This window comes from Vespa mandarinia, chromosome 6 (genome assembly GCF_050613455.1).
Source record: "Vespa mandarinia isolate Hongniang chromosome 6, ASM5061345v1, whole genome shotgun sequence".
NCBI lineage: Eukaryota > Metazoa > Arthropoda > Insecta > Hymenoptera > Vespidae > Vespa > Vespa mandarinia.
In genome coordinates, this window is record NC_140815.1 from 9,312,854 (window position 1) to 9,339,805 (window position 26,952).

General features: G+C 43.3%; 1 protein-coding gene across 5 annotated transcripts in view; it reads left to right on the top strand.

Annotated features, from left to right (window-relative positions):
- The first annotated feature begins 533 nt into the window (after positions 1 to 533).
- The window catches only part of kst (spectrin beta chain, non-erythrocytic 5 kst), a 37,745-nt gene continuing 11,326 nt past the window's right edge, over positions 534 to 26,952 (top strand). For 4 of the 5 annotated variants that reach the window (XM_035883132.2, XM_035883131.2, XM_085657967.1 and 1 more), the window contains exons 1-10: positions 10,647 to 10,858; positions 14,265 to 14,518; positions 14,645 to 14,812; positions 21,266 to 21,491; positions 21,691 to 21,968; positions 22,163 to 24,766; positions 24,914 to 25,230; positions 25,333 to 25,710; positions 25,796 to 26,461; positions 26,536 to 26,821. In XM_035883132.2, the coding sequence (XP_035739025.2) occupies positions 10,828 to 10,858; positions 14,265 to 14,518; positions 14,645 to 14,812; positions 21,266 to 21,491; positions 21,691 to 21,968; positions 22,163 to 24,766; positions 24,914 to 25,230; positions 25,333 to 25,710; positions 25,796 to 26,461; positions 26,536 to 26,821 (5,208 nt within the window). In that variant the 5' untranslated portion in view covers positions 10,647 to 10,827. Of the gene's footprint in view, positions 800 to 997; positions 1,094 to 10,646; positions 10,859 to 14,264; positions 14,519 to 14,644; positions 14,813 to 21,265; positions 21,492 to 21,690; positions 21,969 to 22,162; positions 24,767 to 24,913; positions 25,231 to 25,332; positions 25,711 to 25,795; positions 26,462 to 26,535; positions 26,822 to 26,952 lie in introns of those variants that run through there. The other variant, XM_035883135.2, reaches the window with a different exon arrangement.

The following is a 26,952-nucleotide window of genomic DNA, read 5'->3' on the forward strand; positions in this document are numbered from 1 at the left end:
AGACTGGTGGCAACAAAAGGAACAAGGACTGCGTCCACCGTGAAGTTGCATCGTTCGAGTTGTACCTAATAATTTTTATCATTATTTTTATCGAATTAATTTAATACTTTCAACGTACGAAAGGAGATATAATTTTATAGTCTATTTATAATCTTTTATATACTCTTGCAATTTGTCGTTGGTGACGAAGAGGCAAATCGTAATAAGTTGAAAAACAAGACAGTCTTACTATAAACTTTTCATTCATATTTCTTATACGCGCTGGATCGTATCTTACGAACGACCACAGGGAGCTCGAGTATTTATGAAAAGGATCGCTCGATTAATCGTATGATTCGTTTTGATTTTATTTCAGATAAAATCAAAATGAAGCTGTCGATTCGGGTGGACGACAGATGGCGCGCCAACTAATAATCGAAATGCGCGCCGTTAAGTATAAAAGTTGGAAGGGAGAAAAAAGGTGGGGAGTTTAGTTTACCGGACAGGAAGAGAAGAGTGGGAATGGCAAGTCGGTCGAGCGGGCGAATACGAAAGCGACTCGGAGACATTGGCGCAGACCTCCTTAGTTGTTCGGGCACGGTCGAGCACACTAACGGATAGGAAAATTGACGTACGCCGCACGCCGCACGCACGCCGCACGCACGCGCGTCGTTCACCGCTGCCACCGCTGGATTCGTCCTCGTGCGTCTCCTATTTCGAACGAGTTTAGTAGCGGTATTCCGTATTCTGTGCGCGAGTGCCGCGATAAATCTTTCGGAAGGACGTGAAGATCGAGAGAAGCCGTACGAGGATTTGTGAAGTAATTCTCTTTTCTCTCTCTCTCTCTCTCTCTCTCTGTCTGCTCCATCCTTTCTTTCTCGCTCTCTCTCTCTCTCTCTCTCTCTCTCTCTCTCTCTCTCTCTCTCGATCTCTCTCTCTCTCTCTCTCTCTCTCTCTCTCTCGATCTCTCTTCGTTTCACGGGTAGATCAAGTCTTAAACGCTGGTGTTTCTTTCAAGTGCCTCCACCGGTTTTTGGGTTATCGAGGATTTCTTCTCCGTTCGGAAGCCAACGGACCGGATTTTTCGGATAAGATCGAGGCACGAGAAGCGAAGGTAAGATTTCGTTCCAATTTTCAACGCGAACTTTTTTATTTCTCGCGGAAAAGCAAGTTCGGGTTAAACGATTTTGCTTGAAGTTAGTGTTGTGTGTGCGTGTGTGTATGAGTGCGCGCGCGCGCTCGATACCCAATGGAATTCGACGTGTTCGGCCTTCCTCTCCTTCGGCGCTCCTTCGAAAGTCTCTCTTTCTCTCTCTCTCTCTCTCTCTCTCTCTCTCTCTCTTCTACGCCATTCGAATCGCGAAACGCGCGCGTCCGTGTTCTCTCTCTTTTTTTTCTCTCTATCGTGAGACTCTCGCAAGGACGAAGCTCGCGACGCAGTCGTAAACGCGGAAGGAAAAACATATATGTATATATATATATATATATACATACATACATATACACGCACACAGAACACGAGCGTATACATTCATTCGTACGTACGTACGTAGACAGACCGAGAGCTGTGTATAATTCGCGATCGTGTGTCTTAACCGGTAATAAGAGATTTCTTCACGCCTTCGACGATACGAGCAACTTTTCGAGATTTATTCGACAATCGTATCGGAGTAGGTACGTACGTGCCTTGTCGAAAGTACACGCTTCGAAATTTATCGCTCTCAAACAGGTTGTATATATATCTACGTGCGTACGTACGTTCTCGCGTTTATAAGTTTATCCGTTCTTTTTTTCCTTTTTCATTTTTCCTTTCTTCCTCGTCGTCATTCTTCGTTTTCTTAATCGCATCGCAAAATTTTGACGTTACATTCGCATTTCTAGAATCACCGACGCGTCACTCCGACGAATATCGTGTTTCTTTATTTCCTTTTTTTTTTTTTCTTTTCGACTCACGAATTAATCCATTCTCCAATGGAAATTTCGAGAAAGAAGAAAAAAGCGATAACGATTTGTACTCTTATACGACATATGTAGACGAATTTTTCTAAAGAGAGATAACGACTTAGAAGGTCGTTTAGAAACCTCTTTATCAAGAGTACACATCGTTGAAATAGTCGATAATAGTCGCTATATCGTTGGATCCTACGATTTGGATCGTCGTTGTTAGTTCGGTTTGGATCGTTAGGCGGAGAATTCAAAAACTCGATCCTGGAAAGCGGATCGCCTCTCTACTCGAATTATCCGAAGGAACGTGCCTACCGCACGTTGCGTTTATAAATGATGATAATAATAATAATAATGAAAAATAAGATATCCGACTGAAGATGCACGGATCGGAAATCGAGATCTTATTACTCCGCGAGCACGGAGAGTTTCACCAGCCGGTCGAAAAGTATCAGAAACGCAAAATATATGAAATATACGTAAGTAGATATTATACCCTGGTATAATAAGATAGCTTACGTATTTACTTATGCGAGAACTAACGCAAAGTGATACGAGAGAGAGAGAGAAAGGGAAGGGACTAATAAGGCCCTCCGGGGGGTGTCATTGGAGTTGGACGAGGAGCGTAACTCTCTCTCTCTCTCTCTCTCTCTCTCTCTCTCTCTCTCTCTCAATGGACCTTTCTTTTTTCTCGAGGCACAGACCGAGCCGAGTAGTAAAGTCGTGTCGCGTCTTAGACGCGTACGAAGGATAAACTACAGGATCACGAATGCACGCTCGCGCGCATCGAGCTGCCGCTTCGAAGTCGCTGGACCGCTCTTGGAACTCGTACGTATGCGGTCATGGTGTCTCCTTCTTCTTATTGTCTTTCTCTCTCTCTCTCTCTCTCTCATGCGCGTGCGCGCGCATTCCTTCTTTTTATATCTCATTCTTTCCGTTCTCACCGTCGTCGAAGCGAATCGAAAGAGAGATCCTTGCCGAGTCCTGGGAGTCAGCGGGAGCAACGAACACTCGCGACTCGGGTTACGACATCCGTCGTATCCGCGATTTACGTGCCTCGGCGAGAAAAGCGCGAGTCCTCCTCGAAAAGAGAGAAGGCTCCCTTTCTCTAGGCTGATTTTTAATATACTTCATTTTTGGTAAAGAGAAAAGAAAAAAAAGCAACGTCGAAGCAGCGCACTGACTTAAACGATGAGCCAAAAGAGGGCTTTTATTTAGAGGGACTCTTAGTCGTCCAAGGTTCGCAAAAAGACGTTTCCTTTTTTTTCCTAGCTCGAATCAAATCATTTCTATTATTAGTTATCGCGATGATCTCTTCGAAGAAACGCTCGCGAACTTCCTCTTGTTTTCGCGAATGGCAATGAGCTTGGAAAAAGATCGCTTGGCTTATTGCGCAAAAGAGTCGCGGAGGAGTATATTTACTCGGCCGATAGGTTATCTATTCTATCTCGTAATAATTGAATTTATGGCGAATTATGAGCGAGCGAGGCATCCCGTATCTCTCCTTCTTTCTCGCTCGCTTGCATATATACTCGCTTGTACTACGTACTCGGTCGATTCGAGCCGAGGCAAGTTTCGTACACGACGGTATCTGTGTCGCTCGTAACTGTACACGCGATTTGCGCTACGTCGATATACCGAAACGTTGCTAATAAACAACGAGTCGTTCGTTTTTTTTAAAAGATCGAACCGAATGGTGCAAATATGTACCGTTATAGGAGGAGGGGTCGATAAGTAAACGACAACGGTCGACGGTAAATAAAAGTTCCTTTAAATCCGTCCGAACTTTTATTAAACTAAAAGATATTTCGTTGAATATGGAACAATTATATTCCGCGTTAATTGTCGCGTACGAACTTTGTCTTTGGAAGTAAGAGAATGAACCCACTTAATTCGACCGAACGATTTACAATTTCCGCGAGAAAATTTGAGATCGTTTGGGTTCTCTCTTTCTCTCTCTCTCTCTCTCTCTCTCTCTCTCTCTCTCTCTCTCTCTCTCTTCTTCTCGCTATAACGGATCGCCGCCTTTCTTTCGTTCCTTCTTCTCTTTCTCGCTTCGAAAACGTTCGTGGTTTACGGTCAGCGGTTACGAATAATCGGTACTTACGAATAAACTCGGTACGGATAATCGGTGCTTCAATTTGACGACGTCAAATTAGGGAAGATAAAAGGAGAAACGAGAAAAGGAAAGAGATAACTCGAGACGAAAGGAGAGTTTGCGAAGCAACGAGCTAGCGCTACCGTTGTCGTCGTCATCGTCGTCATTGTCCTCAAAGTAGAAGATCTTTCGTTTCTTTGGAAACGAAAAGCTAATCGTTGTCGTTTGTTCGTCATGATCGCGCGAACGAAAATCTTCGAATCCATGGTGCGAAGAGCATTGAAAAGCCACCGTTAAGAACGCGCGTCACGGTGAACCTATGCCGCGAGGACACACGCTGGAATTTCGATTTTTCTCATCGACTTTCTAGCCCGTTCGTGACGTCACGAGACGAGAACTATCGTCGAATGCATTATAATGCGGGGAACGTGAGAGCTCGCGCGTCCCACTCCCCCATCGGGGACCGGGACGAATCCGATTCATTAGCGCAAGAGAGCAGGCTAGAGAACAAAAAGAGAAATAGAAACAGGTGTTCTACCTCGAGAAACTCGTCTTTCTCTTTCTCTCCTTTGAGTTATAAGAAGAAGAGAGGGAGAGTGTAGGCAAGCAGGTGCCTTCGCTTTCGTATAATCATCTAGCAAATGTCTTTGGGATAATATCCGTCAATTTTCTTTTCTTTTCCTAGCGTACAACTTTTCCTTTTATTTCGCTTCGAGTAGATTCGCGACTATCGATAGAGGCTCGATGAATAACTCTCTCGTAGAAGCACACGGATTACCACCGCGTATCGTCGACCGCGACTCGATGGACCGAACGACCGACCGACCGACCGACCGACCGACCGATCGACCGATCGACCGTCGTTCCTCCGCAAGGAGAATTCTCCTTGGACGATAGATACGATCTTTCGAAGGATTCGCCACTTTCACTCCTAAGAGCTAAGCAAGCCGTCCTCTCTCTCTCTCTCTCTCTCTCTCTCTCTAAGTACGGTAACGGAGAGTAACTCGCTTCGTCGCCGAGGCTCGTTTAAAGGTCCATTACGAGAGTATGCGAGGCACAGCTCTCTTGGCGAAATGTAATCGAATTCATCTCCTCGCAAAAGTCAAGACAGATCATCTCGTTTACTGATCGTGAATCTTTTCAAATTGCGAGCGCGACATGATAAGAGCTTTTTTTACACCTTGTAAATAAATGATACGAAAAATGGTTCTCCTCAATTACGTCAAGTACATTTTTACCATTATTCATGTGTCTTTCGTAAATGAGTTTTCTTAGAAAATGAGAGATGGCTCGTTGAAGCGTCATTTGAATTTGCCGCTCCGGGCCGGCCACCTCCATTGTATTCATATCCGGCGGGACGAATTTCGCGGGCGAACGCGAAACGAAACGAAACGAACGTGTTCCCTCGGCGGCGCATAATGGAAAGATGGAAGAGGCCGAATGTGGCACGTGGGAGTATAAAGGCCATTAAGGCGAAATTTACAAAGGGCGTTTGCCGAGCGTTTAAGATGCCGCACGGAGATACGTCGACGCGATCGTAACGCATATAATAATCTCTTCCTCCCTCTCTCTCCTTTTTTATTCCTTCTTTTTATTGCAACGTGTTTCGTTCGAAAAATTACCACTATTTCAAAACGTTGCTTTCCTTTTCCCTGCAAGATTTAAATCCCGTTCAAACCCCGTGGAGAAGATCTTTTTCTTTGATCGTCTTTCTCTTCTTTTTCTTATGTTTCCTTCGAACGAATGAAAGGGAGGGAGCTCGGCGCAAGCCATGAATATCCATTCTTAACCCCGCTTTTAAACAATACGACTCTCACAACCTGCGATTCGTTGCCCAATCGTATTTCGTGAAAGTCGCTATTCCGCATTCTTAAGATGTGCACGGAAGAGCGCGCAGAGCGCAGAATGATTCATTCGCACGGTGTGGCGGCGTAATATGCCGCATTCGTTGCAGTAATTAAGCACAGCGATTATCGTCCGAGCGAAATCAATGGGAAACGACTTGCGAGCTTTCGGTCCAATCCAGAAATGAACTTACTTTCGACTCGGTAAACTTTGCAAATCGCATAACGCGTATCATCGTTTCCGCGTTTTTGTATAACAATGTATTATTACTCATCCGATTGAGTTAGGCGGTATAGATGACAAATCGAGGCGTGGAAGTCGATTCTTTTAAACGGTTACGTCACTCCTAGATTACGCGATCGTTTGTATTTTCCTTCTTTTTGGTAATCGTCATTTTTTCATTTGCAGGCACATTAAATACGACTTAAAGCCATTTTTTAATCGTATAAATAGCGTCGTTTCTCGCTTCGTTCCTTTGACTCTTTCTTCTTTAACTCATTGTATCGCGCAACTTTACACGTTCGGCCCTGCGTCTTATCTGTGTCTTAACGCCCGTTTTCAAATAAATTATTGGGCCCCGATGTAAATGCCCTGTCATGCTTCACTACTCCTCCGCTATTTCATGTAATTTATCTATCTTGATACACTCTGTTTCTTTCGTTAGATATATATATATATATATATATACACATGGTATGTACGTAGATACATCGCGCATAGGTATATAGGTTTTACTTTGGAACCGAAAGCGAGTCAATCAAATATAAGCGTTTAATTCGAAAGACCGTGTAACATTTTTTAGCTCGTTCGTTTCTTTTTTTTTTTTTCTTTTTTTCTTTTTTTCTTTTTTTCTTTATCAATCGTTTGAGCTTGGCACTTTCGATTGTAAGATTATTTGTGTTTTTATTACTAATTGAAAGTTTCTCCTTCCTCGCTCCTCTTGTCGCTTGAACTTCGTTCATATCGTTATAAGAGATAAGGACATCGTTTTGCCGCTGTCACATTGTCGCTGAATGACAAGGCAAATAGATCACAGCCGGTGTCATTAATTTAACACGAGTAAAAAAGTGAAGAAAAATTATCGTGAAAATCCCGCGAGACAAAATGCTTTTTTCTTTCTTCTTTTCTTTTTTCTTCTTTTCTTCTCTTTTCTTTTCTTCTTATCGGCAGTCGTAATAAGCGTTTTCCTGCAGTTGAACAGCGGGATCGTTGTTACTTAAATGTACGCCCGCGGCACTCAAAGATTACGAGGTCAGTAATAAACGAGTCGTTTGTGCAAACGTTACGTCGAATTACTCTCTCAACTTTTTCATATATTTCCCATTCTCTCGGGGACTCCGCAAAGCGATTAAAAGCGCATTAAAAGGCGCGCTCGAGTAAACTTTAAGAATTTCGCTGCGGAAATAAGTATTAAAATTCAAATTCGTCGTGTGCTGAGAATTCGCTGAGATTCGAATTTACACGTGTAACTCGCGAAACAAGGAAATAAATCGTCGAACTCTTAGAAACGCGACATATTATTAAGATCGTGGTCACGTCCCGGTACGGACGACAAGCGTATGGTTTCGTTTCATTTTTCGAACGATCGCGAACCATCTGCGCCAAGTTGATCAGAGATTTGGAGCAAATTACGAGGAAAACTGTTACGTTCGTCGTCCTCGTTGCGCCAAAATATAGAATATTCTTCTCTTTTCCCATAAAATAGTCGTTAACGATAAAGCGATAAAGAAATCGTATTACGTAAGGTACAGTAAGCCAATATTGTTTGACCGAATCGTCCTTAACGTTACGCGCATTAATCCGACGGAACAACGAGATCGTATCGTATCTTAAGCGAACATCTTTTTGTTTTGGATTATACGAGAAATCCTGATCGTAGAGAAGATGTCGCAAGCAACTATCGGCTCGGAAATTGCAACGACTACGGAATAGCCTCTTGCTTTCGAGCGATGAAAAGCCAGAGCCAGGAGTATCGACCGTAATAATTACATTTTACGAAGTGATGGACGAGCACTGAGGTGAAAGCTGAATATTAATTTCACGCTGGTACGCGACGACAGCACCGGAGGTGTTGATTCTTCTTCATTCGAGTCGACGACGGCAGGATTCATCCTCTTCGTTCGCAACATCGTTTCGAGGTCTAACGACGTTCGATTCTCGAGTTGTCCCTTAACCCTTTCTCATCCTCTCTTAGTCGATTATATCGCACGCTTCATTAATCAGTTTCTCATACTGGATGTTCTAAGGCACGCTCGACTTCTCTTATTATTCGCGCTAGAGAGGACACTACGACTCGACACTGCGAATAACCTCTGGGACGTTGATCGATCGCTTACCTTTAACTTTTCCTCCGGTCTTTCGGGAAGACAGAGAGACGGAACGATCCTTTGTTTTTTTTTTTTTTTTTTTTTTTTTTTTTTTTTTTATTTTTATTTTTTATCGAGAACACGAGACAAATCAGCCAGAGATTTTTCGTCTAAAATCTTGTTCCACGTGAAGGACACAGGAACGTTAATTTTTTCTATTCGCTTACGATCTAGGACGAAAGTTTCTCGAAAAACTCGTATCGGCGAAGGTTGCGACAGATATATGGTAAAAGAAAAAGAGCTAGATACATGTACGTATACGTATGCCAGATATGTAGATGGAATGTCGGTTCCAAGCCAAATATAGACGTGTCGTCATACGTTTTGAACTTGCAAGGCATACCCAGAGCATGTTTGTCCCCCCATTTCCTCTCTATCGCGCGCAGATGTTTGTCTCTCTGCGTGTGCGCGCGGCCGAACGAACGATGTTTGCCCGTGATATCAATGTCAACAGAAAGAGCTCGTATACATGGGGGAGGAGAGAGAGAGAGAGAGAGAGACTACTTATTGTTAGTCTCCTCTTCTATCCAGTGTATCGCGCATCGTACTACAGGACTGGAATTGATGCGAACGCCGATAATAATACGGCTCCTATTTCGCTTTGACGGCCGCACCGGTGCGGTCTTTTCGCTTCTCTTTCACTCGTCTTTTTCGATGCGTTCACCGTATTTCCGGTGTAATTTCGCACTTCCTCGCGGCAACAATGTTACCTCGTTCGAACGGCATTTATCGGCAACGCGACCTAGAAAAGAATTGGAAAGTTCGAACGTGTATTTGTTCAATTTCTTCGTTCGAATTTCTTCTCGAGCGTACAAATTGTGAATTATTAGAAATAACGAAAAATCGAGCTGGCTGGAGTCTACAAGTTTTCGAGGACGAGATTATCGAAAGAAGATACAGACGCCCTTCGTTCGTTGACAATTCTCTCGAAATTTAATCGACACCGTCCGATACGATCCGATTCGATGTACCTATCGTATTAATGCGATGCGATAAGAAGGCAGAAAGAGAGAGAGAGAGAGAGAGAGAGAGAGAGAGAGAGAGAGAGAGAGAGAGGGAGAGATCTGTTCTAACGTTAATTAGCTCCATAATTAATGGTACACTTTCGTAATTTTCATTAAGGCGTTTACGCGCACCTAATAATGAATATAACCGCGATTCTCGCGTTTAATTTCTAATTAACGTGCCATTTAGATTTATCATTTCGTAGCAAGGAATGTAAGCGTTGCGAGTATCTTGTCATTATTATTACACTCGTTAAAGAGGCCGAACGAACAAACGAACAAACTTGTAAAGTATACTTAATAATCTAGCTATTAGAAAGGCTCGTTTCTTTAATTTCCTGCCATCGTCGAAATTAAACATTACGAACGAATAAAAATCTAGCACTTGGATCCGGAGAAAACTATTTTCAAGTTTCGATCACGAGTACGTAGTTAGAACTTTTTTAATGTAAATTAATCTAAATTCTAAGCTCGTCTTTCTTCGGCTATTCGCTCCTCATTATCATTCGTCCGTCGAGACGTAATACACGTGGCGCCAAACATGTACTTCTACTAGAGTTTATCTACGAATGTGCTTCCAGTCGACGTTCTGCTTCACTGACCTGGGATATTCCACGATTCAGAAAAAAAAAAAAAAAAAGAAAAAAAAAAGAAAAGATATTCAAGGAAACGAGAAATCTCTCTTCTTTTCGCTACGACCCGATATTCCGGACTATACATTTATCATTGTCAACGACGACGCTATCGACGAAAAATAATGTAATGCTAATTTATTCGGCTGTTTATATCGATCGATCGCCGTTTGGACCTCCTCTTCCTCTATTTTTCGTCGGAAAAAATTTCTTCCTCTCTCATTTATAGATTCGTCATTGATCGAGTTTAGCGTGCTGCGCTAGTCTTTAAAACGTCGTCGCGTCGAGAGAATCGAATTAAACCAGTTACAGACTCGACGATTGGACTATATAGAGTCGTCCCGCGTATTTCCGCAATAAAGAGAAAAAAGAAGGAAAAGAAGAAGAAGCAAAAAGATAAAGAGAAAAGTTCGAAATATATGAGCGGGGTCGTGAATCGCTTTGCTTTTTTGTTCGATCGCATTAAAGTAGGAAAATGCAGCGATAAAAGGCGCATGTGCTACGAGTTCGCTGTATTTAATAGGCGAAACGAAGATTGTTAATCTTTTAAATAAGCGGTGACAACGTGAAATTCGTTAAACGAGCTTATTGCATCGTCTCCCTATACATACGCGATAACACGTGAAATATTTCTATTTTAATTTCTCGGACATTATCCAACGATTTGTCCCACGCCAATGCTCGTTTCACATAGGTACGTGATTCTTTTGAACGGCGATATACGCATACTCGCGCACACGCGTTACATAGCCCTATCCGTGATAAGAGTATTGTCAGTCAGTGGTCTTTGGCTGCCAACGAACCAGTTGCGCGTTACCGTTCGCCGTAGCATAAAGTTCGTTCTCTCTAAGCCTTTTACGGTCGTACCGAAAAGATCGTCGATGATATTTCTTCGAATGGGAACGTACGAGAAAGTTCTTTGAGCTACCACGTTAAGCAGCGGATCTCGGATCGTCAAGATGGCTTACAATAATTATTACACTTATTACGGTAAATCTTTACCTTTTTCTTTTTCTATCGTTGCCGATATGACCGATAAACTGATAATTTCTACAAAAAAATCAAACTTGATCCTCTTCTTTATCGCTCGCACGTTAAAACTTTAATTTTTCTTTCTTTTCGTAAAATAATAGGATTAGTTCGTTATATCGTCGATTCTAAGACCGATCGGAGATTAAGAACGATCTACCGACTTCGAAGGAAGATTTCGTAACGACCACACCTGTACTTAATACGCGTCGTCGTCACGGAGAGATAACGGAGAAGAGAATTTTCTCTTTTGTAAAACAGAATAAAGTCAAAAATAATGATTCTTTTTTTATTCGACGCATGTAGATACAATATGTGTCCTTGGGGAATAGCGATTCACGATCAAAGTCGTCGTTTTCTGCTCTTCGCGGAGATCGAAATGGCAAAAATTCGTACAATCGATGCGATAAGAGAGAGAGAGAGAGAGAGAGGGAGGGAGGGAGGGTTGGGGGGGTACTGCTTCATGAAACGTCACGCTCGAAGAATTTGCCATACGTGTCTTATAATCGTATTACGTGCTTTTCATCGACTAGAAACACTCGCTTGTATACATAGATACATTATATCGGGCGGTGGCCGGTTAAGTGCTCTAATCAAATCTACGATGTCATTCGCTCCTCGTCATTGTTTCTAACGTTCGTGTAGCACTCTTTAAAGGGTCATTCCTGGACACCCAGGATATATCGCGAATCTGATACCATCGAACCTGTTTATTTCTTTTTAATCAAGTCGCGCTATTATGTATTTTTTCAAGTAAGTAATATATTATCTCGCAACAATAATCGTTGCTTTTCTCCGCGATTATTTGTTTCTTAACGCGTAAAAATGAATTCTTTCTTCGAAGCACGATACGACGATAAAGCTCGAACGTTTATCCGATTAACACTTATCGATAAGACAAAACATGAAAAAAGAAAAAGCATTTCTAGGAATGCGGGGACGACTCGTGGAAGCTTGTTTTGATCATGCGGCCAAAAACAAGTTTACCCCCCCCCCCACACTCTCTCTCTTTTGTTATTTGTTTTTTCCCCCTTTATATAGATCGCCCTGTCAAAATATTTCGATCGTAAAATCGATATTTCTTTAACATTTTATCATCGAGATGATTTTCATTTTCGAAAAGAAAAAAAGAAGAAAGAAACGAACTCGTTTGCTTTTTTCATTATAGCTTGACGTGGACGATCGTAAATCTGAATTTGCCTTTGCATTAGCATAGAAAAGGAAAAAAAAAAAGAAAAAGAAAAAAAAAACCTAAAAGTAGGAATTATCGTTGCGACGTCGAGAGTTAATCGCGACTTTGCAAGCTTGTAAATCTCGATTTACAGAGACTACTCGAGTCTGTGCTCTATGTGACGCAACGCAAGTCAAACAACCGAATATGGATATTCCTTTTTTGCTTTTTATAGTCGATTACATTAGAGGTAAAAAGTCTTATCTACGTGGGCAGGAAGCAACCCAGTGAGATCAATGGATTCATTCATAGTCTTATTTGATGAAGAACCATAGGAAGTGAAAAAAAGGAAAAGAGAAACGAGATGTTTGTTCGGTTTCGAAATGTCGCATAGTTTAGCGCAGAAACGACCACTGGCTCGGCATTTTTTGCGCGATATCTTATCAACTTCTTCTGGAGATAAAAGGAAAGCCGATACGTCATTCTCTTTTTAACCCTTTTGCGCGTTCGCGATTCGACGACGTAGCATAAATTGGCGATCTAAATGTAAAGAGTAAAATGATCTCTAACGATTAGTAAATGCGTAATATCGGTTTGTAGCTTTGGGATTTAGACGTCTTTACGATGTGCGATTATACATTGTTTGTTGCCTACGTAATAATCGAGATTGCATTAACTTGCACATACCAGTCGCACCGATTCACTCGATAAGCGGTAATTAAACGCTCCATCGGCCGGCTTTCGCTATTCAAGGAGTTAGACTCGTGCGGCACATCGAGAGATAATAAAAGGTCGTCGTTTATGCTGCTATATCGTATGTATACGAGAACAACTCCTTTGCACGCGAACTCTTTACGCGAGTAAACTTGCAATTAAGACTCTTGTGCGTTTGCCAATGAAACGAAGAGAAATAAATATTATTTTCTGTTTTATTCCCTTCGAGATAATTCGAATGAATGGCTCGAGGAACGATGAAACGTTTCGAGATATCTCGAAAGAACGTCATTATTCAAATCCTGACGCTTTAGGGACAGCAGGATAGAAACGCATTGAGAGACTCGGAGGTTGGAAAACGTAGAATATATTTTAAAGGAGCGGGCTCGAATAGAAGGAGGGGAGACGGTACCTCGACAATGGCTTCTTTTCTCCTTTAGAAGTAAATAAAAGCAAGCGCGAAAGACTCGTACGTAGCACGACGAAGCGTCGGACATTGCGAGGAACTGCAACGCCAGCACTAGCGAGCAGCTCGTTTCTTGTCAGCCTCGTGACTTGGCAAGATTATTGTCCTCGCTTATTGTCACTGCCATTCTGTGTACTCGCGTCTCCGTGCTCTCCCTGTCATAAAGTTTTTCTTAAGGTCTCTTCTCTTTTTCTCTTCCTCGCATGGACCACGGCGTGTAGCGTGAACGTGAATGCGAAAGCAAATTGCCTATTTGATTCAGCGTCTACAAAAGGGCCGGTGGTGACTACCAGCGCGAGATTGCCTCTTGCTGCTTCTCGTCTTTTCCTTTTTCCCCTTTATTTTTCTCTCCTCTCCTCTCCATCTCCTCCTCCTCCTCCTCCTCGTCCAGCTTGTTCTTCCAGGCCTCTGGCTTCTTCAGCTCGTTCTTACAAAAGCACAAGTCGTCATTTTCGTCGTCGTCGTCGTCGTCGTCGTCGTCGTCGTCGTCGTCGTCGTCGTCGTCGTCGTCGTCGTCGTCGTCGTCGTCGTCGTCGTCGTCGTCGTTGTAATCAAGCACGTGGGAAAATATTTGCGCGTCATAACGAGCATGTAACGTTTCGCTCTTCGCTGAATTATTCACGCTTGTCGCGAAGGTTCTTATACCGTGAAAGGGAGCAGAGAGAGAAAGAGAGGTTGAAACATTCCCAATTCCTACCCTAGCGTTAGATAAAAAAGGCCTCGTTTCCGTTTTAGGATAAAAATAGAGATAGCCAGGCCTCTGTCGTAGAACTCGTTTACAAAACTACTCTATTTTAGGTCATTTTCCTCTCTCTCTCTCTCTCTCTCCTTCCCCTTCCCCCTGACATTATGGGGAAACCGCCGTATCCTGTTGGCGTCGTTGATTTACTCATAGCACAACCCTGTAGATTTCATCTGGAAAGCATTTAGAAGCCCAATCCTATGTTTACTCGACGTATCCGAAGGGAAGAAGAGAAAAGTTTTTTTTCCTAACGAATGGAAAATGTTTGTTTCAGGGGCGCAGTATGAGCCCCGATCTGGGCACGGCGCCGTACCCCAAGGAAGACGACTTAACAGCTTCGATTATCTCCCCACGTATCCACCACCGAGAGTCGACAGATACAGGGGTGGTCCGATTATACAGAAAAGAATGACTCAGAGGGAGGACGTTCTCAAGTTCGAGCAGGGCCGTATAAAGGCCCTGCAAGAGGAACGTCTGCATATTCAAAAGAAGACGTTCACAAAATGGATAAATTCCTTCCTCTTGAAGGTATATATATATATATATATATATGTACTTGTTCTTTCGTACTCGAGTCAAGTATGTCACTCGACTTAAATAACTTTAGCTGGGAGACAAATAGAGAAAATAAATGTAGAATAATCGACGTTTCAGGCTCGCATGGAAGTGGACGATCTGTTCACGGACCTTGCGGATGGGAAAAAATTGCTTAAACTGTTGGAAATAATTTCGGGAGAAAGATTGGCCAAGCCCAACAATGGTCGTATGCGAGTACACAAGATCGAGAACGTGAACAAGTCGTTGGCGTTTCTCCATACGAAGGTAAGTTCGTTTATTTTTGTATTTGTCATTTTCATCGGGCAAACAATTTTAAAAGGCGTTGCGATTCCTGAGATCTCAACGCTCTCTTCGAAGCAAAAGAGTCCCCTAAGAAGCCGCTCAAGTTCTACTCCCCACGTGAATGGCCTCTATATACTTGCCTGGCTTATGACATAACAGTTTTATCTACACCGACACGCGCACACATACGTTCGGTGTACGTAGAAAAGCATAAACGTATTTGGAGTGAAAGAAGGAGAGGGAGAGAGAGAGAGAGAGAGAGAGAGAGAGAGAGAAGGATGGTGTGTATCGTCGGCTTAGTCTGGGTCGAGTCGGAAACCGGACGAGGGAATATAAAGTCGAGTCGAGGCGAGAGACCACCGTAAGACAAGTAGACAGCGCATTGACCAAACGAACGTTAAACGACGGACATCGATTTACAGTCCCTTCGGACGGAATGAAAGCAAAAAAGAAAAAACAAAATCATTGGTAGATTCTTCTCTTACCGGAAGTCTTGTTAGGATTCTTCTTTGATCTTTGTCCTCTTTCTGTACTCTTTCTCGTTCGATCTTTCCTCTCTTTTTTCTCACGATATCTCGTCTGAACTATAGTATATAGGGATCGTCCGTCTAGAATAAGTTTTCAGTAAATATTCGCAAATATTGAATTATAAAGAAAACGTTTGAAAGAGCTTCGATGGTCTCGGTCAACTAGGACGCATAGCGAAGGCATCGATCGCGATTCGAGCGTAAAGAAAAAGAAATTGGCTCGCTTGGGAAGGCGCTTTCTTCCGTGAAAGCATTCCCGTCGAGCGTAAAAATATTCTCCCGTGGTGATGCGGCTACAATCAATGACCCGTATACGCTAGCTAAATAATTTATGACGAATAATAATTGATCGACGAGTTTCTCGTACGATCGACGTTTCTATTCGGACGGTATTCGATTACTTAGCTCGAATCGATACGACTAACCAAGTTAGGCTTCGAAGCGACACGCGAAAACAAAAAGTGTTGTTCCTTTCGCCGTCTGGTTTTTCCTTTATCGGAGAAAAGTAGGAAATAGCGAGTGGAAAGCCTCGTGTATCTTTCTTCGATACAACCTGCGTGCTTCTGAATGCTCTTTTTTTCCATTTAAAGTTCTCTGACACAGGTGTGCGTCGATCCGTGTCGGCACTACAAAGAAACTTTTTCTTTCGAACCGAACGAATAAGACTGAATTGATACGAAGCACGATTTATTGAAATTTTCAACTATTTTTAAGTATGATCCATCGATAATGGATCCTTATTTTACGATCGATGACAACTTTACCTATTTTCATCTTACAATTGCGAATAGTTGTGAGTTACTTTTTGGACGACGGATAGGCTGATTGTCACAGACATTCCATTGATACTTAACTAATCTCTTAACTCTTTTCTTTTCTGGTTTTTTTTTTCTTTTCTTTCTTTTTTTTCCTACGTGTTCAAGAAAAGTCACGTAGTTGTCAATCCAGAATTCAATTCCACATAAATTATGTAAAAGTACACCAAAGTGGTCAACAAGAAAAATGTCAATCGACTTAAAATATCTAAGAAACTCGACCGCAAGGTTCCTTGGATCCTCGTGCCTTTGAATAAGTATTTAGAAAGTATTAATGTTTTCAATACGTTAAACGTATATCGCGCCGATTCAACTCCCGACGCCTGCTAAACATCGATATTTAACCGAGAAAAGCATACAAACGAAATCGATTTGTAGGAATAAGCAGGTGCCAAGTGAAAGTCTCTGACCGATAGACCGTACTCTTTGCATGCTCTTTTCCATAGCTTTCATTATTTTGATATTATTGGAAAATTTCTCTAAATTTTTGACATCACAGCTGAATCGCTAATATATTTATGCGTGTCACAAAATTCCACGTAATTATCGTTTGAATATATCATCTCTCCGACAGAACATCATTTCTCAAAACATCTCGCGAGACCGCAGGTGGGTTTCGGTCGAGTGAAAGATAGAGAGAGGACACGAAGGGCAGGATAAGAGGCGAAAAGGAGGAATAAGAATGGACTCCAAAGGGGACGTGAGAGAAAAAAAAGAAAAGACGAGAGAGAGAGAGAGAGAGAGAAGGGTCACCGACCGAAGCGAAACTTGCTAGACCGTGAGTCCCGCAGATGTGAAATGAAACCAGACGGCACATACATCGACTATTCGCGCGATCGTTGAATGTTAGACAATGGTGTTTAGACTGACCAGTCGAGCTCGCTGAAAGGAGGACCGGTTGAAGTATTTTTTGTTTTATTCGATAACTCGAACGAGAAGATTCAAAGCTTTCGAACGAAACCAATCTTTCGAGAAACTTTCGCAAAGGATTTCAATACTTTGAAATATACTTTTCGATATCCCGAAATCTCTTTTGTACGTTAATGTCAAAGACTTTAGACGTTTCTCTCCTTAGCAAAGCTGCTAAGGAGAACTCTTGCAAATATCGAATAAAACCTGTTTCGAGTGACGAATATGAAAGAAGAAGAAGAAAAAAGAAAGATCGGGTGAAAGCGAGAAGCGCATAACTTTCCTACGAGTGTTCTTACGGAGATCGTCGATGGTTGCATCGAGTACTTATGGTTGCGTAGTTACGAAGAAAACCTATAGAAAAGCGGAAAATTGAAACAGAAATGACTCTCGAGAAATTCGTGATTATTTAATAAAATGAGAACGCGAGGCGAAAAAAAGGAGCGATAACCCTTGCGCGTCGCTTCGATGACAATAAAATAGGAACAACGCGCAGTTGTTTATCGACGATGCTCTCGTCGATCTCACGTCCCTTATCCTAGTTAGCCATAAAAAATGAACGGATGACGGCATTGTTTATACGGTAGAAGTCGCTTCTAATTAGAGGAATGATTGCGCGGTGCAAAGATCGACTCGGGACAATGCGAAATTTATTATCTCTTCTAACGAGTTTCATCGTCGACGTTATTTTGCAACGATTCACGATGGGTGAAAATTGAAAAACACTGGTAATAAAGAGTGAAACTATCGATCGATATTCGACAAGACGCCGTTAGGGACAAGTGCACGTGCACGATGCTATATCGTGAATGATTATGGAGTAGTACAAGGTTGAACAGCGTCATCGGTGATGCCGCAAGGAGATCGCGGATCCAAAAGGAAACCAAGAGAGAGAAATATATATATATATATATATATATATATATATATATATATATAGAGAGAGAGAGAGAGAGAGAGAGAGAGAGAGGAAAGGAAGATGGAAGGTTATGGAATAGCGGAGAACCCCGTTAGAAAGACATTCAAGTAAGGTCCTCCTTTGCCTTTATGCTCGTCTTGCCGTAGACATGCAGCTGCAGGCTATTGCTTCTCGCTTCTCTTCTCTGGTTGGAAATTAAGAAATAAACGGCAGAACATATCGTTCGTAAGAAGAAGTAATCTTTTTCCTTTTCTCGACTTGTCATCTGCGTGGCTCCGATTCACATTCCTAGTTCTCGCAAGAATGTACGAGCTTTGGTTGTGTGCGAAACGACGACGTAGGAAAACCGCTACGCGGCCCGGCTTTTAAAGAGATAAAGACGGTTGAACTGGAAAGGTGCACGTGGAAAGGAGAGAAATGGTGTGAGAGAGAGAGAGAGGAAGGGTGAAGAGGAACGGGAGGATTGCGCAGCACGTTGCAAACGACTTTCCTGTACTTTCCTGATTTAAGGCGCGCTACACTGAAACTAAAGAGGTGCTCGTGGTATCGCGCAGTAAAATGCAATAAAAAAATTCTTCTTAACCTTAGTCTCGCGCGTTAACGCGTGCCTATCGGCGATCCCTCATTCTTCCTTCCTTATTTTCCTTTTTTCTTCTTCTTTTCCCTTCATGAACTGTATCTACGCGTGCAATCGCATGTAACGTTCGATCTTCGAAACTAAAGCTCGTAGAAGCATAGAAAGAACGAGAGAGCGCGGTCGAACGGTCAATGCGCGCACGTGCACATTCGCCTCTCGGTCGATCCAGTGAACGTTCGACGTAGGAGTCGCATTCCACGTTAAATGCATTAGGAATGCTATTCCCATTCCTTCGACTTGGCGAACCTAGATGCGTACACGAACCGTGTATTTAAGTTCGAACCTTAATGTTTCCCATTAGCGGGCCATCGATTTGCGGAAAGCGCAACGATAGGAAGGATTAGACGAGACATTGGAGGATGAAAAGAAGGGATCGCGAAACGGTGCGAATACGACGACACGCTTATATCCTTCGTTTTTGGCCGCAAGACGCAACAACCGGTGTACCGTATTCTCGCGCTTTACGATGCAGCGACCGAGGTTCATTCATTATTCATACGTCGGCGAAGCTCGACTTTTAACGTGAGTGCACGCAGTTTGGCACGATGGAAATTCAAAGGTCGATTCTACGACGATTAATACTTACTCGAATAATAAGAATCGGTTGGTGTCGTCGTTATTCCCAAAAATGTATAATGATAAATTATCCAACGATGTTAAATAAATATGAAATGCGTACGGGAAGAACAAATGAAAAAATAATTTGTCGGCGTCGATAGATTTATGTTATATCGCTTAAATGGTCTAACGTACGACTCGTTGCGAACGTACGATCTCTCATTAGCCTCTCATGAGGAGGATCGTTCGATAATCGAGGAGAATGAATCATGACTCTCCTGGTTCCGGTCGCTTTTTCATCGTCGACAAATTGCTAGCGATACGTCTTATCGATCGTGCGCCAAAGGACCACGCGTTCCTCTCGAAGCTCGTTTCTTCGAAGAACAAGAGGAAGAAGAAGAAGAAGAAGAAGAAGAAGAAGAAGAAGAAGAAAGAGACGCGAGTGGATATCGATTTTGTTCGCGTAACGCGACGACCATGAAGACGAAGTCGAGTAATGAAATCGTTCGAAACGCCTTGCGCATCGACTTGTCTTACGTCCGACTACCGAGGGCTCGGAGAGAGAAATTCTTCTCCGATCGGAGAAGAAAATAATGGCCTCGAAATAGATCGTAATTCGCGATCGATTTACACGAACCCGCGTTATCTCGAATTCTCGAGACGGAGTACTTGATCGTGCGTTTTCCTTTTCGCGGGGAAAAAGGAAAAAAAAAGGAAGAAGAGGAGGCACGATTCTATCTCTTACTTTGCATTTTCTTTTACTTTCACCGGGATTCTTCATCCCTTTATCAATGGACGGAGGAGGGGGGTGGAAGAGAGAGAGAGAGAGAGAGAGAGAGAAACCAGCGGAAACTCGAAAATATTAACTATCGCGAGAATTGTTTCTCCGTGCTCGGTGATTTCTTGAAAAAAAAAGTCTTCTTCCACCGACGAGGAAACGGTTCCGGTGTGGGCAGTAGACTAGCGGTGCTTCATCATAGAATCAAGAAGCGATTGTAAACTTTCTCAAGCGCAAAGAATGCAGCGCGCAAATCTTGAAAATGTTACGCAAGAGGGATTACGAGATGGTTGGGAAGAAATGTTGGCGTACGCAAGGTGGTAAAGTGCGCTAACATAGACGAAACTCTCGGAGAACGGAAATTAATTTCACGTGTTTCTTCCGTTAAACTTATACGGAGGAGATTTTCAAACGTTCCCGCTTCGTTCACGCATTAAACCGTAAGTCGGCTTGGTATCCGTAGGCAAAAGAGATCCCGGTAGCGATACGGACAAGATCATTTTATTATTTCTTTGCTCTTTTTCCGGAATAGAAAGAGGAGAGGATAATGCTACCTACCTGGTGGTGTAGAAGAAACGAGTTTGAGTGCACGTCGACGACACTCCCCTCTCAAGAAGAGAACGAGCTGGTCTCTCGTTCTCCTCCATTCCTCGTAGCCATCCTCCTCCGTTCACCGTGACGCTCACCTACTAACGGTGACGTTCCACCTTTTCTTTTGTTTTGTATCGAAGGAGTTCTCGTCTCGTCCCGAGCGAACGTAGAGCTTGGTCGGCCCGGCAAAAGCAATAATTTCCATTTCCCAGCGGCCTTGATAGAGCGGCACAAGTGATCGGACGGCATTCCAGCATTCGCGAGAACGTCGCGAGGCACGTACCGCGATTAACTGACCATAATAACGTGCCCCGAAATACACCCAAGACAGGATTCCCTCTTGCGTCTTTTTCTCCAAAATCGTCTTGCCTCTTAATCCTTCAGTATCCCTTTCTTTTGCGGATAGAGAGCCCTTCGGAAGGAAAATAATTGCTCTCTTAGTTTCTCTTAACGAGCGAGAACATCGTACGCGTCAAGTCGACCAAGTTTCTAATTACGCTAACTCACAATACTTATTGCTCGTACTTTCTTAACAAAATAGATTTAATCTCTTCGAATCAATCTTCTCCCTGATATTCTTACACGTTGTGTAAGACGTCTTCGACGAGAAAACCATATATTTCTCATTAACGAACGAACGAACGAACGAACGAACGAAAGAAAGTTTTCTCATACTCGTATCATACAATAATATTTTCTAGGTTCGGTTGGAAAGTATAGGAGCGGAAGACATAGTCGATGGAAATCCTAGACTGATCCTCGGATTGATCTGGACCATCATCCTGAGATTTCAAATACAAGAGATCGAGATCGACGTCGACGAGGAAAATGACAGCAGCGAGAAGAAGTCGGCAAAGGATGCTTTATTACTATGGTGCCAAAGGAAAACCAATGGTTATCCTGGCGTTAACATTCAAGATTTTACGGGTGAGTAACGACCTTTTGACGAGATTTTAATTAGCGCGCGCCCCGTTATCGTCAAACTTCGTAATGGCAAAGTAAGAAACTCGACGATATTCATTATCGCAAACGTTATGGCAGCAAATGTGTAGTTGAGAGTGTGCGCAAGACGAGAATAAAGAAAAGAAGAAGGAGAGTAAGTAAAGACGTAATTCGTGTCGAACAGGTTCGTGGAGAAGCGGTCTCGGTTTCAATGCTCTTATCCACGCACACAGGCCGGACTTGGTCAATTGGTCGGAATTGCAGCAAAACAAGAACATCGACAACTTGAATTATGCTTTCGACGTGGCACATTCGGAGCTCAGTATTCCCAGGTTGTTGGATGCCGAGGACGTCGATACCGCTAGACCGGACGAGAAGTCCATCATCACGTACGTTGCGTCGTACTATCACACGTTCGCCAGGATGAAGAACGAAATTAAAAGCGGAAAGAGAATCGCGAACGTAGGTATAAGCTACATACATATATATATATATATATATATATATATATATATATATACATGTATATATGTATGTGTATGCATGTCTCTACTGTATGTATGTATATATGTGAGAGCGCGAGCTGAGGGGACGGTTTTGGGACGGTCGATCCCCATAGATCGTCGTTTCTTTCACGTCTATATGCATTTTTTCAGATCGTTGGTCAAATGATGGATGCCGACAAGATGAAGATCCATTATGAAAAATTGACCACCGATCTACTCGAATGGATCAAATTGAAGATACAAGATTTGGAAAATCGAAATTTTCCGAATTCGTTGGAGGGCATTCAACGGGAGCTATTGGCCTTTAAACAATACAGAACAGTGGAAAAGCCACCCAAGTACAAAGAACGATCGGAGATAGAGGCCTTGTATTTTCACATAAACACGCAATTGAAATCGTTGAATCAGCCGGCGTTCACGCCGCAAGAGGGTCAACTCGTTCACGATATAGAAAGGAATTGGGTCGAGTTGGAAAGGGCGGAACATCGCCGAGAAGTCGCCCTTAGGACGGAACTCTTGCGTCAGGAAAGATTGGAACAATTGAATTACAAGTTCGAGAGAAAGAGCGTACTCAGGGAAGGCTATCTAAAGGAAATGATTCAGGTTTTGACCGATCCGAGATACGGTAGTAATCTGGCCCAGGTAGACGCCACGGTGAAGAAGCACGAGGCAATAAGCGCGGACATTCTCGCTCGAGAAGAGAGATTTCACGATCTGACGAACATGTCGGAGGAATTGGTTAGGGAGAATTATCATGGATTAGAAAGAGTTAGAGTGAGGGAACAGGAGGTATTGCAAAGATGGAAAGAATTGTTGGCCCTATTGGATCATCACAAGTCCAATCTTGTTGCTCTTTCCTCTTTGATGAGCTTGATGAGGGAAATCGACACGACTCTTGCCTCTATTCAAGAGTTACAGCTCAATTTCCAAAGCACCGACGTTGGACCTCACCTATTGGGCGTGGAGGATCTTTTGCAGAAACACAGTTTGCAGGAATTGCAGGTGACGGCATTAGGGGAGAGTCAAAGGCGTTTGGGTAGACAGGCGGCCCAACATTTGGCACAGCCGCAGAGCAAGGAGGTACCGCTTTTGAAGCAAAAATTGGATCTCCTGAATCGTGCCTACGACGAGCTCGTAGAGTACAGTAAAGAGCGCAAGGCCCGTCTCGAGGACGCTCGAAACTTTTTTCACTTTTTGCAAGATCACGAGGACGAGGAATCTTGGCTTATCGAGAAACAACGCATATGCAAAGCCGGAATATCGGCGAAGGACTTGCGCGCCGTCATTTCTTTGCAACAAAAGCATAAAGCGTTGCAGGACGAGATGAAGGTACGCAGACCAAAATCCGAACAATTGTGCGAGGCCGGTAGAAGATTGATAGACGACGATCATCCGTCCTCGTTGGAAATTCAAAATCGCATTGACTCGCTGCAAGAACATTGGAAGGTTTTAGAAGAACTGGCTGCCTTGAGGAAGAAGCAATTGGACGACGCGGCCGAAGCGTTCCAATTTTATGCCGACGCGAACGAGGCGGACTCCTGGATGAACGAGAAAATGGCTCTAGTTGCTTCCGAAGATTACGGCGTGGACGAGCCAAGTGCCCAAGCGCTCTTGCAAAGGCACAAAGATCTTGAAGGGGAATTGAACGCTTATAGGGGCGACGTGCAATCTTTGAACGTGCAAGCGGAGAAACTGATAAAGTCGGGAATATCGACGCTCGAATTGTCGGCCGATCCCGAACCCGTCGCGGAATTGGAACAGGAGGAGTGGAGCAAGGAAATACGATTGGTACCTCAGGACGAATGGGTCGACGAAATCGTCGAGCGATTAGAGCCAAGAACCGTTCACGAAGAAAAATTGGTGCCGCAAGTAAAGAGCATGTATCCGTTCACCGGTCAAGGCATGCACATGGCCAAGGGCGAGGTCATGTTCTTATTGAATAAGACCAATTCGGATTGGTGGAGCGTCAGGAAGGCGGACGGCACCGACGGTTTCGTCCCTGCCAATTACGTCCGTGAAATCGAACCCAAGGTAGTGTCCGTTCAAATGAGACGACCGGAGAAGGTTAGGGTTACGCAGAGGGTCAAGAGGACCAAGATGGTTAAACAGGTCGTGCCGGTACGAAGGGTAAAGTCAATAAAGTCTACGGTAAAACCGATCAAACGCAAAGCGGTCAACGATGGCGATAGCGTTGAGAAACGGCAAAAGAAGATAAACGACACGTACGGGGAATTGCAAGAATTGGCATCTAAGCGTCATGCCTTGTTGGAAGACGCCATTAGATTGTACGGTTTTTATCGAGAATGCGACGATTTCGAAAAGTGGATCAAGGACAAGGAAAAGATGCTTCGGACAGACGATCCGCGCGACAACGTCGAAACGGCCAAACGAAAGTACGAAAAATTCTTGACCGACCTATCGGCTTCGGGTAAACGTGTCGAGGCGATAGACGCCGCGGTCGACGAGTTCGTCAGACAGGGACATAGTCAGTTGGACAAGGTTAAGGCCAGACAAAGGCACATCCATCAACTTTGGGACCATTTGAACTGGTTGAAAACGCAAAAGGAGAAGAGCTTGGAGGGTGCCTCTAGCGTGGAATTATTTAACAGAACGTGCGACGAGGCTCACGATTGGATGTTGGAGAAGATAACGCAACTGGATACCGCGGAACTTGGACCCGATTTAAAAACGGTTCAAGCTTTACAACGGAGACATCAGCATTTGGAGAGGGAGTTGGCGCCGGTAGAGGAGAAAGTATGTTTTCTCGTGATTACGAATACCAATACTTCTCTCTCTCTCTCTCTCTCTCTCTCTCTCTCTCTCTCTCTCTCTCTCTCTCTCTCTCTCTCTCTCTCTCTTTTCTTAATCCTTTTAATTCGTTGATACTTAACGCGTCCACAGGTAAGAAAGGTAAATCTATTAGCTAACAGCGTTAAGAGTTCTTATCCTCACGAGCTCAACAACGTGAATGCCCGACAAAACGAGATCAAAGATTTGTGGAACAAAGTGCAGAGCAAGGCGAAGGAGCGTAGATCTCGTTTGGAAGATGCCGTCGGTCAACAGATATTCATGAACAGTTCGAAAAATTTGATCAACTGGGCCGCGGACGTGCAGGAAACGATGAAGGCCGAAGAATCGGTCAGAGACGTGGCTACTGCCGAGCAATTGAGAAAACAGCACATGGAACTCGGAGAGGAGATAAAGACGCGCGAGGACGAGTTCGTAGTTGCGATATTTATCAATTACTTTCGAGAACATTTATTTACGATTCGATGAAGTGTGAGGGATGGATATATAATAACGTAGCAATATTTTTCTAGGTTCCGGGAAGTCGAGGAGCTTGGAAATCAGCTTTTACATCGCAATCCAGCTTTGACGGACGTTCGAGAAAGATTGGAAAAGCTTCATGGATTGTACCAATCGGTAACGTCCGATTGGATGGCGAAGGAAGAGTGGCTGCAGCAGTGTTTGGAATTGCAACAATTTAACCGAGAAGCCGATCAAATCGAAGCCACGACAAGCTCTCACGAAGCATTCTTGGAATTTACCGATCTTGGCGAATCTTTGGACGACGTCGAGGCTTTGCTAAAGCAACACGAAAAGTTCGATAATACTCTTCATGCTCAGGACGACAGATTGAAAGCATTCAGCGACACTGCCGACAAGCTGATCGCTCAGGATCATTATGACAAAAACTAGTGGGTTGAAAAGTATAATTATAATCGATGTTAATTAATATTTCTCTGTTTAAACGTTTAATAATAAATAATCACATGCTTGCAGCATCGACGAAAGAAGAAATCAAGTATTGGCTCGTCGAATGGCCGTTAAAGACGCAGCGCAACGGAGAAGAGCGGCTCTAAAGGCGTCGGAACACTATCAACAATTTTCGGCCGAGGTCGACGATTTGCGTGACTGGTTGAGCGATAAAATGAAGACAGCGTCCGACGAAAGTTATCGCGATTTGAATAACTTGGAACGCAAACTCCAGAAACACGAGGCCTTCGAAAGGGAATTAAGGGCCAACGAAGGCCAATTAAGAGCGGTCAACAAGGCAGGGAAAGCCCTTATATCGGAGGAAAATTACAGATCGGACGACGTAGGGGAAACGTTGAAAGATCTGAATGATCAATGGGATCGATTGGTTGCACTCTCCTTGGAGAAAGGCCGTAGGCTTAGACAAGCGGCCTCTCAACACGGTTACAATCGTACGATGGAAGATGCCAGGCTGAAATTGGAAGAAATTGAGAATTGTTTGGAAAGCAAACAGGTCGGAACGGATCTTAGAAGTTGCAAGGAATTATTGAAGAAGCATCAAACCCTTGAAAGTGACATGTGTCAGTGGGAGCAAAAAGTGGATGACCTTGTAGCCATGGGTCAGGAAATGGCACACGAAGGTCATTTCGATGCCGCGAATATATTAAAAACTAGTCAGGCTACTCAGAGAAAGTACGTAGACGTTTTCATTGTCGTACGTATGATTGCATTCAATTAAATAAATTAATCATTATGCATTCGTATAGATTCCGTAGTCTAAAGGAACCTGCGAAAAGACGACGCGAAGCGTTGGAGGAAAGTTTACGTTTCCACAAGTTTGGATTCGAATTGGATGCCGAATTGCAATGGATAAAGGATCACTTGCCGCAAGCCTCCTCGACGACGCTCGGACAAAACTTACATCAAGCTCAGACTTTACACAAAAAGCACAAAAAATTGGAAGCTGAGATCGCGGGCCATCGACCGATGATAGACAAAACTTTGGCCTCGGGACAAGCGCTTATCGAGCAGGCTCATCCCGAAAGGAAGAAGGTATCCTTCTAAATCCATACAATAATATATATATATATATATATATATATATATATATTATTGAACACTTTTTTCATACCGCATTCGCGCCTACCTTTCAAACGATTCAATCGTGAGAAAGAAAACGAAGG